The 17,116-nt window shown below is 47.6% G+C and overlaps 1 protein-coding gene across 1 annotated transcript in view; it reads left to right on the forward strand.

The window, feature by feature from the left end:
* The window catches only part of LOC143923686 (sodium- and chloride-dependent neutral and basic amino acid transporter B(0+)-like), a 130,412-nt gene that overhangs the window by 67,759 nt on the left and 45,537 nt on the right, over positions 1-17,116 (forward strand). The window contains exons 7-8 of the mRNA XM_077447528.1: positions 1,311-1,451; positions 12,168-12,396. Of these exons, the coding sequence (XP_077303654.1) occupies positions 1,311-1,451; positions 12,168-12,396 (370 nt within the window). The remainder of the gene's footprint in view (positions 1-1,310; positions 1,452-12,167; positions 12,397-17,116) is intronic.

Here is a 17,116-nt window from a genome sequence, read left to right on the forward strand (position 1 = left end):
GCCCTCCATTGTATGTTAACCACATCGCTTAGATGTGCAGTGGCAGAGCGGCTCTTCTGTGCCAGATCATGTACCTACAGCAATATGTGATCTGGCACTTCCGGGGTAGAGGGCACGTGCTCCAGGGCAACCCAGCTGTGCTGTGATTAGGCAAAGCAAAGTCGATTAGTGGGTGCCGGCCAGTGGATGTCCGCTGACACCCACTGATCGCTGAGGAGAGAGACAGGACGTAAACAAGGCAGAGCTCTGTCCTGTCAGCAGGGAAATGGTGCATTTTATTCCCTGCAAAGCAGGGAATAAAATGCATTACTTCCCTTAGTAAAAGCACCACACATAGTGTACACAAACACTGGCTAGGAACACGTTTAACCCTTTGCTTGCCCTAGCAGTTTAACCCCTGTCCATCCAGTGCAATTAGTACAATAACAGTGCATATTTTTTAGCACTGATCACTATATTAGCGTCTCTAGTTCCTACAAAGTGTCAAAAGTGTCAGTGTCCAATTGTTTGCCGCAAAATCGCAAGTCCTGCTATAAGTCACTGATCAATGCCATTACTAGTATAAAGAAATAAATAAATAAAATTTCCAGTATATATGTCATAGTATGTAGATACTACAACTTTTGCGCAAGCCAATCAATATGCGCCTGTTGGTATTTTGTTTTTACCAAAAATATGTAGCAGAATACATATTGGCCTAAATTTATGAAGAAATTAGATTTTTTTAAATGTTTTATTAAATAAGTCTGATAGCAGAAAGTAAAATATATATATATTTTTTTATTGTACAAATAATACAAAATGCAGTGGTGATCAAATACCACCAAAAGAAAGCTCTATTTTTGGAAAAAAAATGTATAACTTTTATTTTGGTACATGATCGCATGATTGCGCATTTGTCAGTTAAAGTAACACAGTGCCATAACGTAAAAAATGGCTTTGTCATGAAGGGGGGGTAAATCTTTTGGAGGTCAAGTGGTTAAAGAAAACTGGATAATGCCAGTCCCCAGCCTTTCTAATGAGACAGGTCACAGAAAATGAATTGAACAATGTTTGCAGTCTGTAATGACACCTTCTCCTCAGAAACATCTAAAAGGCAAGAAAATATATAGAACAAACGTAGTACAAACGTACAGTTGGATTTTCTCAAGTATGACTGCAAGAGTGAAAATACAATTTTTTTGTATGATAGTTTTCATTTCAGTATTTAAATATTTCCTGCAATACCATATTTCCTGCAATACCTTGTGGTCTGATGCTAAACAAAATTATAGTAATAAATGAGTGAAGCTGTAACAACTGTTTTTCAGGTGGTGTATTTCACAGCCTTGTTTCCATATGTAGTCCTCATCATACTTCTTATTAGAGGAGTCACACTGGAGGGAGCAAAGGATGGCATTGAGTACTTTATTGGACAACAATCTGATATTTCAAAGCTTTCCAATGGAGAAGTAAGTGTTTTGATTATCTTTCCAGTCCCCCAAAGGAGTTCAATCTAACATCCCTTCTAATATATACATAGACAACTTAGGGCCAGTTTTCAGAGGAAGCCAATTAAACTGCCATTCGGTTTTTGGATTGTGGGAGGAAACCTGGGAACCTGGTGGAAATCAATAAACAAGGACAAAACTACAGTCAGAGCAAACCATGCAACTTCTATAGAGCCTACCACTGCACATTTGTCAAATACATTTAGATTAACTAATTGTATATAAACGCCAATAACATCTATTCTATTGTGTGTAAAATAAGGTATGACTATATTTCTTCTGGTAATAGATGTTACAGCTGAAAACAGTCTTAGGTCCCATGATGCAATGCAAGCTTAACATAATGCACATAACATATATTTCTGTATTGAGGTGCCATTTGTTTTTTAATGACACCCCAACACACCTCCTTGTAGTGTATTTATCTATATTGTGTTACAAGAAACAGTAATCTTAATCATCTTAGGGTGCATTGGCCACCCATTCATTTTGAATAGGCTACCTTAATGCAATGAATACTAATGATTATTAGTGCACTTGCATTAAAGCACTGCAAAATATAAAGGGCCCGGTGGCGGAACTACCAGGGTCGCAAAGGTCGCTCTTGTGACCAGGCCCTGGATATCCACCACTGTGGGGGGGCCCACAAGGGCTAGAGCAAGAATTGACATCTGGTTTAAATCCCGGAGCCCAGTGTCAGAACAAGTTCTGCCACTTAGCTCCGGTAACTTGCCAATAGGGGTGCGCTAACGGGAAAACCTTTCCATGTACCTCTTGTGGAGTGCTTGGGCTCCCACAGATGGCAATCACCCCCCCCCCCCCCCCCCCGTGGCAGCTGGCATCTCTCCCTGCTGACTGCCTGCATTCCTCACAGCAGAGCTTGCAGAAGCTGCCTCTTACTCCTCGGCTCCGATCTTCTCATGTACACAAACAGGAAGAGGAGGAGCTGGGGAGAAGGGACATTGCGCTGAAGGTCTGTGTTTAATTTATGGATGTGTACAGAAGAGAGGGACACAGTAACTGGGAGGGGGGGGGGGGGCAGGTAAGAAGGATATAGACCTGAATAAGTGATAGAGGGTGTTAATAGGACTTGTGCTGGGGAGTTCAGATTTGAAATCCCCCCACCTCACCTTGTAGCACAAAAAATCTCTGCAATGGGAGACAGACATGACTAAGGGAGATGCCTATTTCGTGAGGCTCCCCAAACAACACAATACCCCCTCTTAACGAAAATAGCTTATAAATTGACCAGACGACACATTCTCTTCTTTTGGAGTCGAATGGCCATAGCAGCCTTCTTTTTATTATTATCAACATATGAAAATACAAAAATCTTATAAAAAACATAACTTAATGCATATAAATACATTTTACAACAAAAACATTATAAACCAAATATATAAATAACCCAGTATTACACATTTTGATCTAGAGGTCTTTGAAGGTAAATTATCATTTTCAACCAACTAGTTGTATCGGTACACCCATGAACAGGCCCCCCGCCGCGTATTACGAAAGCTCGGGGACAAAAAACCATCAACTTCCTTCCAGATACAACCTTCTGCACCATCTTTACCATTTAAGGGAATGGACACCCATATCTCCATATGAGCCCAACTCCCCTAGACCTCCATTATTTTTTAGCACCACCTTCAAAGACCCCATAGACCCAATGCTGCTACGACAAAATAAAGCAACCATTCTAACAAGCCCACCACCGTTAAGAAAAAGACCTCCCAATGGAAAACAAAAAATGCCCCAAGACCAAACCCACCTGTACCCATAACCACAATAAGGGGAGGGAGGGTGGGAAACAGCTCCTTCACTATCACTAAAATGGCGCCGACTGTTCGCGCGTGCGCGCAAGCTCCGCCCACCCCGACGCACGTCATCACGACACAGCATACTCACCTTGCTTCCGCCGCCTCACGTCTGCCTCCCCTCGTCATGCCGGGCCCTCCCCCTAGTGCCTGTGTCCGGGCCGTTCCTTGACTAAGGGAGATGCCTATTTCGTGAGGCTCCCCAAACAACACAATACCCCCTCTTAACGAAAATAGCTTATAAATTGACCAGACGACACATTCTCTTCTTTTGGAGTCGAATGGCCATAGCAGCCTTCTTTTTATTATTATCAACATATGAAAATACAAAAATCTTATAAAAAACATAACTTAATGCATATAAATACATTTTACAGCAAAAACATTATAAACCAAATATATAAATAACCCAGTATTACACATTTTGATCTAGAGGTCTTTGAAGGTAAATTATCATTTTCAACCAACTAGTTGTATCGGTACACCCATGAACAGGCCCCCCGCCGCGTATTACGAAAGCTCGGGGGCAAAAAACCATCAACTTCCTTCCAGATACAACCTTCTGCACCATCTTTACCATTTAAGGGAATGGACACCCATATCTCCATATGAGCCCAACTCCCCTAGACCTCCATTATTTTTTAGCACCACCTTCAAAGACCCCATAGACCCAATGCCACAGCACGCGCACGTGAAAACCTTACGTGCGTGTCGCCCTCCACATCCTAAACGCCCGCTGAATGCCATCCTGCAAACCCAGCTGCCAAAGATCAATCCCGATGGCATTCAGGTGTACACCATCTGTACGCAAAAAACGCCAAGTCTCCTCCTCCAAATCCCGGTGACGAACCGCCAAACCCCCGTTCCGCGCAAAGAACTTGGCCACCGCTTTGTTCACCTTAACCCGAGCTCTGTTCAGGCCCGCAACAGAGCGAGCCAAGCGCCAAGCAGTCCTGGCCACAATGTCAGACCATACAAAAATAGTGTCTGGAAAAGAAGATTGCAGCCGTAATAGATCAAATTTGATGTCCCGCACCAACTCCCGCGCGCAGCGCAAACCCAGATCGTTACCCCCAACATGCAAAAGAACCACATCAGGGGGACGGTCCAACCGTGCGTACCGGTGCATTTCGGGCACCACCCTGGACCACAACATACCCGGGACTCCCAACCAGCGCACCGTGCCCTCCTCCCTGGACAAACCCAACAGCCTGCCATCTCTTCTGACATCCGCCCTCCTGGCACCCCAATAGACGTAAGAATGTCCCATGATCCAAACCAGGCAGGAGTCTGAATCTGCAAGAAAAAAGAAAAACACAGAAATAGGACGGGGGAGGGGGGGGGGAATGTCACACGGCAGCTCCCACCCGCTACAACATAAACAGGAAAGGAAGAGACAAAAAGAAGGAAAAACCAGGTGAAAAAATGCACAACCGGAAAGCACCTCCTACCCCCGTGCCCGACCGTACGTAAGATTTCACAACAAATGGGGGCGCACATATAATTTAAACCGCGCTGACTCCCAGCGACCGATTTTCTGAACCACCCTGTCATCCAGACCCCACCGAACCGCCTCTGTAGCTGCCCCGATACGGAACGAATGAGAAGAGTAATTCGCGGCCGGCAATCCCGCAGCCGCCAAGCATTTCTTGAACACCGCCTGAAACTGAAATCGGGACACAGCAGAGCCATCCCCGTGCTGGAAGAAAACCCCCCCAACCGGAGGCCTGAGCCGACAAAATTCCCCCACAGCCGCCACCGGACACAAGGGAGAACCCGGAATCGACCTCAGCTCCACCCAGGCCCCCTTGCCCAATTGATCGGTCTTTGACCTCTTCAAGAACACCCTCAGCGTATCGTCACGCACCAACACATCCCCCGCATCCAGACCACCTACCCCCTTCTTGCTCCTACTCACCAACTCGCCCACCCGAAAGGCCCCGAAAAAGGCCAGTACAAAGACAGCCCGAAACAAAACCCTCTCAAACTGCGAAAAACAAACAACCCCCAACTGCGCCACCACCTCCCCTAAAATCCGAAAAGAAACCGGGCGCCTCCTGTCAGCTGCCGTGCGACCCGAGCGATAGCCACGCATGGCGCGCCGGACCATGAAAGCCTTAGTAGCATCCCGCTGACCCGCCAACTGGAACATGAAGGCCAAAGCGGCCAATTTTTTGGACATATGGGATGCCGACACCCCACTCTCGAAATTCCTACCCACAAAATATAGCAGCACATGAACCCTGTCCTCATCGAGAGCACAGTCCCCCACTTCCCGCATCAGGGCACCCCATTCCAGCCAAACCTTGCTGTACGCCCTCCAAGTAGCCTCGGAAACCGATCTGCGAATCAACATCTGGGCTGTGGCAACACGATGTCCCATAACCAATCCGGGCAAGGAATCCCGCTCACCTCCGCATCCGGAGCCAATTGACGAAATCTGTCCCACTGGAAACGAGACAACGCATCAGCCACTGAATTATCAACCCCCGGAACATGTACAGCAGTCACAAAACAATTAATGCATAAACACCTTAGAACCAAGTGTCGCAACAAGCGCACCACCGGAGGGGAGGAGGCCGTGTTATTATTAATGGCCTGCACCACCCCCATATTGTCACAATGAAAACGCACGCGGCGGTCCCGGAACTCCTCACCCCACAGCTCAACCGCCAGCACAATGGGAAACAATTCCAACACCGCCAAGTTGCGAGTCAAACCATCCACCCTCCAAGCCTCCGGCCACTCACCCGCACTCCACCGACCCCGATAAAAAGCCCCGAAGCCGCACGAACCAGCCGCATCGGTGAACAATTCCATATCAAAATTCGACACCACCTGCCCCAACCAGAGAGAGCGGCCATTATACGTCGCAAGGAAGGAGTCCCACACCCTCAAATCTGCCCTATGCTCCCGCCCCAACCGAACAAAATGATGCGGCGCCTTAACACCGGCCGTGGCCGCCGCCGAGCGCCTGCAAAAAACACGCCCCATCGGCATGATGCGGCAAGCAAAATTCAACTTCCCGAGAAGGGATTGCAAATCCCGCAGCTGCATTTTCTTCACCCTCACCGCCCCCGCAACCTCCAACTGCGGACCTTCCAGTTTGTCCAAAGGCAAACGGCACTCCATCCTCACTGTATCAATCACTATCCCCAAAAAACGCAGCTCCGTGGCCGGACCCTCAGTCTTATCGGGAGCCAACGGTACCCCGAAAACATCGAAAAGCTGCTGAACCGTCGCCAACAGGGAAGCACAGACCAGGCTATCTGCCGGCCCTATACACAAAAAATCGTCCAAGTAATGGATGACGGATGGCAAGCCTGCGACATCCCGGACCGCCCATTCCAAAAACGAGCTGAACTGCTCGAACAAAGAACAAGAAATAGCGCACCCCATGGGCAAACATAAGTCAACAAAAAACTGACCCTGCCACCGACAACCCAACAAACGGCAGCAGCTGGGATGAACCGGCAAAAGGCGAAAGGCCGACTCAACATCCGTCTTCGCCAGCAACGCTCCCTTGCCAAAACGTTGGACCCAAGCGACCGCCGTGTCAAAAGAAGTATACGACACCGTGCAAAGGCCCGGATCAATGGAGTCATTGACCGACCCCCCGCGCGGGTAAGACAAATGGTGAATGAGCCGAAATTTGTTCGGCTCCTTCTTTGGAACCACACCCAACGGTGAAATAACAAGATCAGGAAGCGGCGGCCGCCCAAAGGGGCCAGCCATGCGCCCCAAAGCAACTTCCTTTAGCAACTTCTCAGTCACAACGCCAGCCTGTTCCCTTGCCGACCTCAAATTATCCGCCACCGGTGGGACCACCCGGAGTTGACAGTTCAACCGAAAGCCTTCGGTAAACCCCAACTCCAGCAACTGTGCCGCAGCCCGATCAGGGTAGCGCCTTAGGAAGGGAACCATCCTTCCTACCCTCACCGGCGTCCTCCCTTTTTCCAGAATCACCCCCTCTCCCGCGACCCTGCTTGAAACACCTAGACTGCGGGTGGGAGCCCCCACAGGAGGAACACTCATGTCGGAACCGACACTTAGCCCCAAATTTGCAGGAACCTGCATTAAACTGCCAGCAGAAACCCAGGCGATTGCCGGCCGGTTGTCCGGCAGCTGCCTGACCACCGCCCCCCCCCTGAAAGGGAGACAACACACTGCGCGGAGACGACATTAACTTCATCCACAAACTAATGTCCTTGTGATCCCATCGCAAGGACGGACGCACCGCCTTCCTCTGCCTGAATTGCTCATCATAGCGCAACCAAGCGGTACCCCCATAAACTCTCTGGGCCTCCCCGATGGAATCGAGATAGCAAAAAAGGGGGGAGCAGTTTTCCGGCGCCTTTTCACCGATAACACTCGCCAATATCGCAAACGCCTGCAGCCAATTAGCAAACGTACGCGGAATCAGACGGTAGCGCCGCTTCTCCTCCTCCTCCTTCTTGCTCTCGTCGGGCTTAACTTTATCCAAGTTAAACTTCTCCAAAGGCAATAAGGAGAAAATCTCGACATACTCCCCTTTCCAAATGCGGTCTTTCACTTCAGTCTTCAAGTGAGCGCCCAAAGGCCCCTCAAAACAGACGTAAACCTCGCATTTCGTGGCGTCCGCCAGGCGCACACCGTCGGCACCAACAACCGCCTTCCCACTCGCCGCGACCTCCCCGACAGGCGCTGGTGTCACCGGCACAGCCGACGAGGACGCAGACGCAGCCCCAGAAGCGGCCACCCCTGCCGCCGCAGTGCCCACAGCGGCCCCCAGCGCCACAGCCTGGCCCAACCCCGCCCCCTGCGCCGCAGAGGTATGAGCAGCAGCCCACGCCGCCACCGGAGCAGCGTCAGCCGCAGGCCGCGCACCAGCCTCGCACCGTGCCAGAACCTCCCGCAGGCCCGCCAGCAAAGTCTGTATCATCCCCCCATCAAGGGGCCCCGCAGTCCCAGGGGATACGGCACCAATACCAGAACCTGCCCCGCCAGTGCCCACCCCCCGCACTACAGGTGCGTCCACAACCCGAAAACCACCCACCGAAACCCCCTTATCTAGCACAGGACAGGGAGAAGAGAGAGCAGAAGAAGAAACCTTACCTGGCTGTCGGTGCCCCAACGGACATCCAGCCGTACGTCCCGTTCCCTGCGACATCTCCGACAGGCTGTCTTGGGAACTCCCGGCCTCCCTCAGATCCTCCTCCGCAGGCCGCCGCTCTGGATCCTCAACGGCCGCCGGGCGCTCAGCAGAGACGACCTCACTGCGCGCCGTACTGAACCGCGCCACACGCTCGGGATCAACGCCACGCTGAGCCCTGGGCCGGGCAGGTGAAGCCCGCCTGGCCGCTTCTCTGGACCGTACCTCGGCTAGGTCCCTACGACTACGCGGCCGCGTCCCCTCAGGCCTCCTCCTCCCTCTCTCCGCCGGAATACAGGCCCTGGCCGTTCCGAGAGCGTGGCCATCACCCGCCGAGGCACCTCTCCCCCGCCGAGCCGCCCCCGGGCCAGGTCGGTGACCCGCCGAGACAGCCGCCTCCCGTCCACCATCAGCCGCAGGATAATGGGGTGCAGGCCCGTCGTCCTCTGGACCACCACGCGTCCGGCGCCTCTGGGGGGTCCGACCAGCCGCCGAGCAAGCCCCAGGATGCCTCCGCTTGGCCGGCGGGGTCTGCAGGGCCTGATCCTGGCTCCCAACCCCATCCCTCACGCTGGCTGCCTCCGGGCTGTATCGCTCTGGAGGCCTGGACCTCCGAGCACGTGTCCTAGGCGGGGGAGGGGGGCTAGCAGAGGCCTGGCTGGGTGCCTGTAGTAGGCCGTCAACTGAGGCCTGCAGCCAGCCAGCACCCCGCGCCGCGGCCTCCTCCCGGAGCCTTAGAAACAGGGCCTCAATATCCCCCATAGTCCCGTAGCCACCGTACGCCGAAATAAAGGGGGGGGAAGGGGGGCGAACACAGTCGGATGCGCCGGAGCTCCGGAAACAGCTCCTTCACTATCACTAAAATGGCGCCGACTGTTCGCGCGTGCGCGCAAGCTCCGCCCACCCCGACGCACGTCGTCACGACACAGCATACTCACCTTGCTTCCGCCGCCTCACGTCTGCCTCCCCTCGTCATGCCGGGCCCTCCCCCTAGTGCCTGTGTCCGGGCCGTTCCTTTAAAACTTAAACTGGCAGAGGTTTTAGCTTTCCTCTACACTATCCAAAACTGGAAAAAAAAGATTTAGGCTACACATAAACTAGAGTATAATATACTGAATTTCCAGTACATATATCAAGATAATATTGTGTAGCTTCCCCGCTGATTTCCTAAACTGGGATTCATGAAACCAATGGAAATCAGCACCATTTATAGACACTTTTGCTTAAAGCAGTTATTTATCACATGATTAATTGAAATTTCTAACAATTATATGTTTACTTTATAACATTTTAGTTATTGTCAGAGTTTTATTGAGTTATTCCTTCCAACTACCAGTTATCTGTGTTTCAATTTAGTAATTTAGCTTATGTGATTAATAACTGATACGATCCAAGACATAAAGAGCTTGGTTTGCTAAAATGTAAAATATTAACACTAATATACAAAGATAAGATTGTTTCCAATAATAAATACATTTAATTAAATATATGATGCTCAAGTTGCTGTATATCTGTCATGGTGATTATTATTATTATTCAGGATTTATAGTATATATCGCCAGCGCTTTACAACATGAGGGCAGACAGTACAGTTACAATGCAATTCAATAACAAAGGAATCAGAGGGCCCTGCTGGTTAGAGCTTACAATCTAAAAGGGAGGGTCAAGTGATACAAAAGGTAATAACTGTGGGTAATGAGCTGATGGAGAAAAATAGAGTACAGTTTTTAGGTAGATGTGTGATAGGCTTCTCTGAAGAGAGGGGTTTTCAGGGATTGCCTAAAAGTGGACAGAGTAGGAGATAGTCTGACAAATTAGGGTAGGGAGTTCCAGAGGATGGGAGAGGCTCAGAAGAAGTAATGTAGGTAAGCATGTGAGGATGTGACTAGTAAGCTAGAGAGCAGAAGGTCTTGGGTGGAACTAAGAGAATGATTTGGTTGGTATTTTCTGACTAAATTAGTGATGTAGCTGGGGGCAATGTTGTAGATGGCTTTGTAAGTTGTTAGTATTTCGAATTAAATTAGTTGAGTTTGAATTCATTTGAGCACAGCCCAGATTTAGAACTGATTACCTGCTGCCTTAAGTGAATAGATTGTGGTAATGGAAGGGTTAATTGCCAATAAGGTAAGTAAATTGTGATGCCGCTCTGCCATACCCTTGAGAAAGTCGGATATGACTAAATATACCTCGGAGTGTGGCTTTGCCGAAACCTGGAAGTGATGTCAGTCGGGTTCGGACAGAGTGTACTCTCAATGGGAGCAGGCTTTAATATGTTACAAGCCTTCTATTGTTTGTCATTTTGTATGTAGCATTCTTTTAATAAACACTTGGTATGTATTAGGGTCCTTTCACATGGGACAGATCCATGATGATCCGCCCCGTGAACATCCGCTTGCTCAGCGGGACTCGCTCCGTCGATCCCCGCTGAGCAGGAAGATGACAGGTCCATCTCTGCATACTGTGCAGGGACGTACCTGTCAGAGAGCAGCTCTCCCCTATGGAAGCTCGGATGACAACGGACCGCAGACTCCGTTGTCACCCGATCCTCAGACGGAGGGAAAGGTAGGTTTTACCTTCGTCACACTTTTTCGGATCGGAGCGGGTCAAATGTCAGCGGTGACATCTGACACTCCATAGAGGTCTATGGAGCATTCGTTCAGGTCCGCCTAAAAAACTGACAGGCGGGCCTGAACGGATCGTTTGTTTGAAAGAGGCCTTACACTATCGGAGCCTTTCTTGCACATGTGATAACTGGAGCTTGGAGGGTGAGGAAGGAGAGGAGGATCACGCACATTATAGTGGCCAGCATTGTTTCATTATCTGTAGCCTGAGAGTGATATGAGCCTGTTGATAACAGAGGCATATAAAGTATTTATCGGTGTATAACACGCACTTTTTTCCCCTTAAAATCAGGGGAAAATCGCGGGTGCATGTTATACGCCAATCCTCCGCAGTTTTTGAGCCTCTGGGTGGCTTTCAGCTGCCTTCGGCCCTTCTCGGCAGCTTTCTGCTGCCTTCGGCCCTTCTCGGTGGCTTTCAGCTGCCTTCGGCCCTTCTCGGTGGCTTTCGGCCCTTCTTGGCGGCTTTCGGCTGCCTTCGGCTCTTCTCGGCGGCTGAAAACCGAGAAGGGGATATCACCGCTCCAGGAAGGTCAAACAAAGGTAGAAAACCTCTCCTCCAGTTTAGAAGCCCAGGTGCTGGCAATGCATATAGCAATTACAACCAGAAGAAGTTCTGGACAGCTGCACTCCAAAAAAGTTTTTGCCTTTTATTCAAAAAATGTAGTCAAAAATACATGCCACAGCTGAATGGACAAAAGAGTTTACGCGTTTCACACTACAAACAGTGCTTAATCACTATGATTAAGCACTGTTTGTAGTGTGAAACACGTAAGCTCTTTTGTCCGTTCTGCTGTGGCATGTATTTTTGACTACATTTTTTGAATAAAAGGCAAAAACTTTTTTGGAGTGTGGCTGTCCAGAACTTCTTCCGGTTGTAATTAGCATTCATTTGCTGGCTGGGAATCCATGGAGATTATGGATAGCATTGACATTATGGACCAAATATCTACTCTCCTTGCCCGCAATACATTTTTTTTTTAAGAAAATGAAAAAGAAAAAGTTCAGAGACACTTTTATTGATTTAGATAGCTATCCATTTGAAATCAATACTCTTAGTTACTGTTACTATATAGGTTGCTTTTAAAAGTTTGCTTTTCCTTTCTAGGTATGGAGAGATGCCGCTACCCAAATATTTTATTCTCTTAATACAGCTTGGGGAGGATTGATTGCTCTTTCATCCTATAACAAATTCCAAAACAACTGTTACTGGGACTCCATAGTGGTTTCCGTTATAAACTGCCTGACCAGCATCCTTGCAGGATTTGCTATCTTCTCCATCCTTGGTCACATGGCCCTAGTGTCAGGCAAGAAGGTTCCTGAAGTTGTGGATGAGGGTAATTCACGTTTATATTGATTCTTAGAACTGCAGAGTTTATATTATCAGTAAAAGGATTTTCATGCAGCAGTCCCGTCAATTTGTGGACTGCTACTTTTCTGGTATATGCAAAAAAAAAAAAAAAAAAAAAACATGCACATTCACAGTAAATTCTTTAATAATTTCAGCTATGACATGAGGTATTATGACCTCATGGACCAAATCCTTTTTTTCCTTTTATTGAGTGATAATAAGGTTTTATGGTAAATGTATCTTTCTAAATTTTCTTTAATTAGATCCGCCTACCTCCATGAGTGCTGCCCACTAGGTCTTATATTTACCTTCAGCTTAAGTACAGCAATCTTCACTGTATTGTCCTACTCAGAAAGCTCAGCCTTACCTCCAAAAATAGTTACTTCTCACTGCACATGTGTACCTCATCCCCATTCATTCCTAAGGGAAAGCTGTACTCACGGCAGGCTTGGTCGGTCGCACAGAGTGCAGCTTTCCCACAGTAATGAATAGGGCTGCGGCTTTAAGAAGCTGCCATTTTTGGAGGAAAGGTTGTGCAGTTCTAAGCAGGGCCACAAAAGTATTACATCTGGATTTCAGGCTTAAAGTAATTATAAGACTTAGTGGGCAACATTTGAACCAATTAAATAAAAATAAAAAAAATAAAAATACAGTTGTCTTTTAACCACTTCCGCCCCGGAAGGTTTGGTTGCTCAATGACCAGGCCATTTTTTGCGAAAAGGCACTGCGTCGCTTTAACTGACAATTGTGTGGTCATGCGACACTGTACACAAACAAAATTGACCTCCTTTTTTTCCCACAAATAGAGCTTTTTTTGGTGGTATTTAATCACCTCTGCGTTTTTTATTTTTTGCACTATAAACAAAAGACAATTTTGAAAAAAAACATATCTTTTAATTTTTGCTATAATAAATATCCCAATTTTCAAAAAAACATTTTTTTTCCCTCAGTATAGGCCGATATGTATTCTTCTACATTTCTGGTTAATAAAATTGCAATAAGGGTATTTTGAGGGGTTTGCGTAAAAAATTATAGCGTCTACAAAATAGGGGATAGATTTATGACATTTTTATTATTATTATTTTTTTCCTAGTAATGGTGATGATCTGTGTTTTTTACCGGGACTGCGATATTGCGGCAGACAAATTGGACACTTTTGACACATTTTTGGGACCATTGACAATTATACCGCGATCAGTGCTATAAAAATGCACTGATTACTGTATAAATGTCACTGGCAGGGAAGGGGTTAACACTAGGGGGCGATCAAGGGGTTAACTGTGTTCCCTAGGTGTTTTCTAACTGTAGGGGGGATGAGATTGACTAGGGGAATAGAAAGATCAGTGTTCATACTTTGTATACCTGTCTCCTTTCCCCTGAGAGAACTGGGATCTGTGGGTTTTACCGTGATTTTGCTGTGATTTTTAGCACATTTTTGTTTGCCTCAATTTTGTACAGCTAGAAAATTCACCAATGCAAAAAGCAGAAAACGCCTGTAATCTGCCCAAAAAGAAGCTTGTGTACTTTTTAGGCTCTGTTCACACCTAGGCATTTTTGGGCGTTTTTCTGCTGTAAGCCTCTGCTCTAAAAACGCCCAACAAGACAAATACCATTCATTTCAATAGCCCCTGTTCACATCTGATACCGTGTACACACGGCCGGACTTTTCAACAGCAAAGGTCCGACGGAATGAAGTCGTTGGACAATTCGATCGTGTATGAGCTTCATCGGACCTTTGCTGTCGAAAAATCAGATGGACTTTAGATTTAGAACATGTTTCAAATCTTCCGACGCACTCGAGTCCGGTCAAAAAATCAGTTTGTCTGTATGCTAGTTCGATGGACGAAAACCAACGCTAGGGCAGCTATTGGCTACTGGCTATGAATTTCCTTATTCTAGTCTGGTTGTATGTAATCACGGTCAAATCCGTCGAACTTTGATGTGATTGTGTGTGGCCAAGTGTGTTCGTTCGGAAAGTCCGTCTGAAGTCCGCCAAAAGTCCGTTGGGAAGACTGTCAGACCTAGTCTTCCGGAAAGTCCGGTCGCGTGTACACGGCATAAGCATTTTGTCATCGGAAGCAAAATGTCTGAAGCTCAAAAAAGTACAGGAGCTTCTTTTTTGGCAGATTTCAGGCGTTTTACAATATCGCAGAAAAATTGTGGTAAAATCGTGGCAAAAATCGCGTGACTTTGTGCCTGAAAACAAAACGCCTAGGTGAGAACAGAGCCTTAGGCTCCTTTCACACCTGTACAACTTGTCCTATGACTTGGGACTGCAAAGTCCTATGATAAGTCGTTCCCCATGACTTCCAATGACTACCATTCATATTAGCATAACTTCAATTCGTGCCGACTTCAAAGTAGTCTCTGCACTACTTTGGTCCAACTTTGATCCTAAGGGGAACTCCACGCACAATGTAAAAAAAAAAAACGGCATGGGTCCCCCCTCCAAGAGCATACCAGGACCTTCAGTCTAGTATGGATTTTAAGGGAAATAGTCGTGGTCCCCCGTCCTCCCCAAAATCTATGCCAGACCCTTATCCGTGCACACAGCCCTGGCAGGTCAGGAAAAGGGGTGGGAAGAGATGAAAACGCTCAGGTGGGAATGCAGCCTGAGCTTCAGGTGTTTTGCTTCAGGTGACAAAACGCTCAGATGTGAACAGGTGCCATTGAAATGAACAGGATTTTGCTTGTTGGGCATTTTTAGGACGCTTTTTCGGGTGTTTTAGGAGCGTTTTACAAGCCGAAAATCATCAGGTATGAATGCAGCCTGCAGAAATTACACTTTGCTACAATGTAAAGTAGTGAGTGTATAGCTTGTATAGCAGTGTAAATTTGCTGTCCCCTCAAAATAACTCTCAACACACAGCCATTAATGTCTAAACTGCTGACAACAAAAGTGAGTACACCCCTAAGTGAAAATGTCCAAATTGGGCCCAAAGTGCCAATATTTTGTGTGGTCACCATTATTTTCCAGCACTGCCTTAACCGTCTTTGGAATGGAGTTCACCAGAGCTTCACAGGTTGCCACTGGAGTCCTCTTCCACTAATCCATGATGACATCACAGAGCTGGTGGATGTTAGAGACCTAGCACTCCTCCACCTTCCATTTTGTAATGTCCCACAGATGCTCAATAGGGTTTAGGTCTGGAGACATGTTTGGTCAGTCCATCACCTTTACCCTCAGCTTCTTTAGCAAGGCAGTTGTTGTCTTGGAGGTATGTTTGGGGTTATCATGTTGGAGTACTGCCCTACGGCCCAGTCTCCAAAGGTAGGTGATCATGCTCTGCTTCAGTATTTTACAGTACATGTTACCATTCATGGTTCCCTCAATGAACTGTAGCTCCCCAGTGTTGGGAGCATTCATGCAGCCCCAGGCCATGACGCTCTCATCACCAGGCTTGACTGTAGGCAAGACACACTTGTTTTTGTACTCCTCACCTGGTTACCGCCACACACGTTTGACACCATATGAACAAAATACGTTTATCTTGGTCTCATCAGACCACAGGATATGGTTCCAGTAATCCATGCCCTTAGTCTGCTTGTATTCAGAAAACTGTTTGTGGGCTTTCTTGTGCATCATCTTTAGAAGAGTCTTCCTTCAGACCAATTTGATGCAGTGTGTGGTACATGGTCTGAGCATTGACAGGCTGACCCCCCACCCCTTCAACCTCTGCAGTAATACTGGTAGGACTCATACATCTATTTCCCAAGGACAACCTATCGATATGACTCTCACGTGCACTCTACATCTTTGGTCGTCCATGGTGAGGCTTGTTCTGAGTGGAACCTGTCCTGTTAAACAGCTGTATGATCGTGGCCACCGTGCTGCAGCTCAGTTTCAGGGTCTTGGCAATCTTCTTATAGCCTAGGCCATCTTCTTTTAGCCTAGGCCCCAATACTCCCTGATTGTGGCTTGCATGTGGATTTTGTGAACACAAGTGGATTTTTTTAACTAAAGTGGAGAGTTAAGAACCAGGAGTTGTGCTTTGACTGCTTCTGCTTGACTGCTTCTGCTTGACTGCTTCTGCTTGCAAGTGTTGTTTTTGGGGGTGTTTTATTTTCTCCCCTCCTTTATTTGATACATTTGCTAGCAGTTTTTAAAAGACCTTTTTTTCTGACACTTTTTAAACAGCCTTTTTTTTTCTCCCCTCTTTCTTCCTGCCAAATTAGGGGAGGGGTTAATTGTTCACAGGTGTATAAAGGTAGTTGTACAAACTCCCCCTTGAGCTTGCTCCCTGATTGTGGCTTGCATGTGGATTTTGTGAACACAAGTGGATTTTTTGAACTAAAGTGGAGAGTTAAGAACCAGGAGTTGAAAACAGGAGTTAAGACAGGAGTCTCTAACCTCTATCCTACATCCATCCTCCCCTCCATTTTAAAGATCCCACTGCAAGGGGCAACCAGACAGCTTTCCAGAAACGTCAGGCTGACAGCAAGCCAGATTCACCGGAACCAGAGTGTTTAAAGGGGACAACCGCAGCCAGGTAAGCTTGCACCCCCACTCCCCCCCCCCCCAGTGATTGTTCCAGGGACTCCGTCCGACCGCCTACGGGGATCAGGAAGGAATTTTTGCCCCACTGGTGCATTTGGCTGCTACTGTCAGGGGGTTTTTCGCCTTCCTCTGGAACAACCATAGGTTAGCATACCCCTACCTCCGGCCTCCTTTCCATTTTTTACGCTATCCTAGGACGACTATTCCA

This window comes from Lithobates pipiens, unplaced genomic scaffold (assembly GCF_037356315.1).
Source record: "Lithobates pipiens isolate NorthernLeopardFrog02 unplaced genomic scaffold, aLitPip1_a1.2 Scaffold_1, whole genome shotgun sequence".
Classification (NCBI taxonomy): domain Eukaryota; kingdom Metazoa; phylum Chordata; class Amphibia; order Anura; family Ranidae; genus Lithobates; species Lithobates pipiens.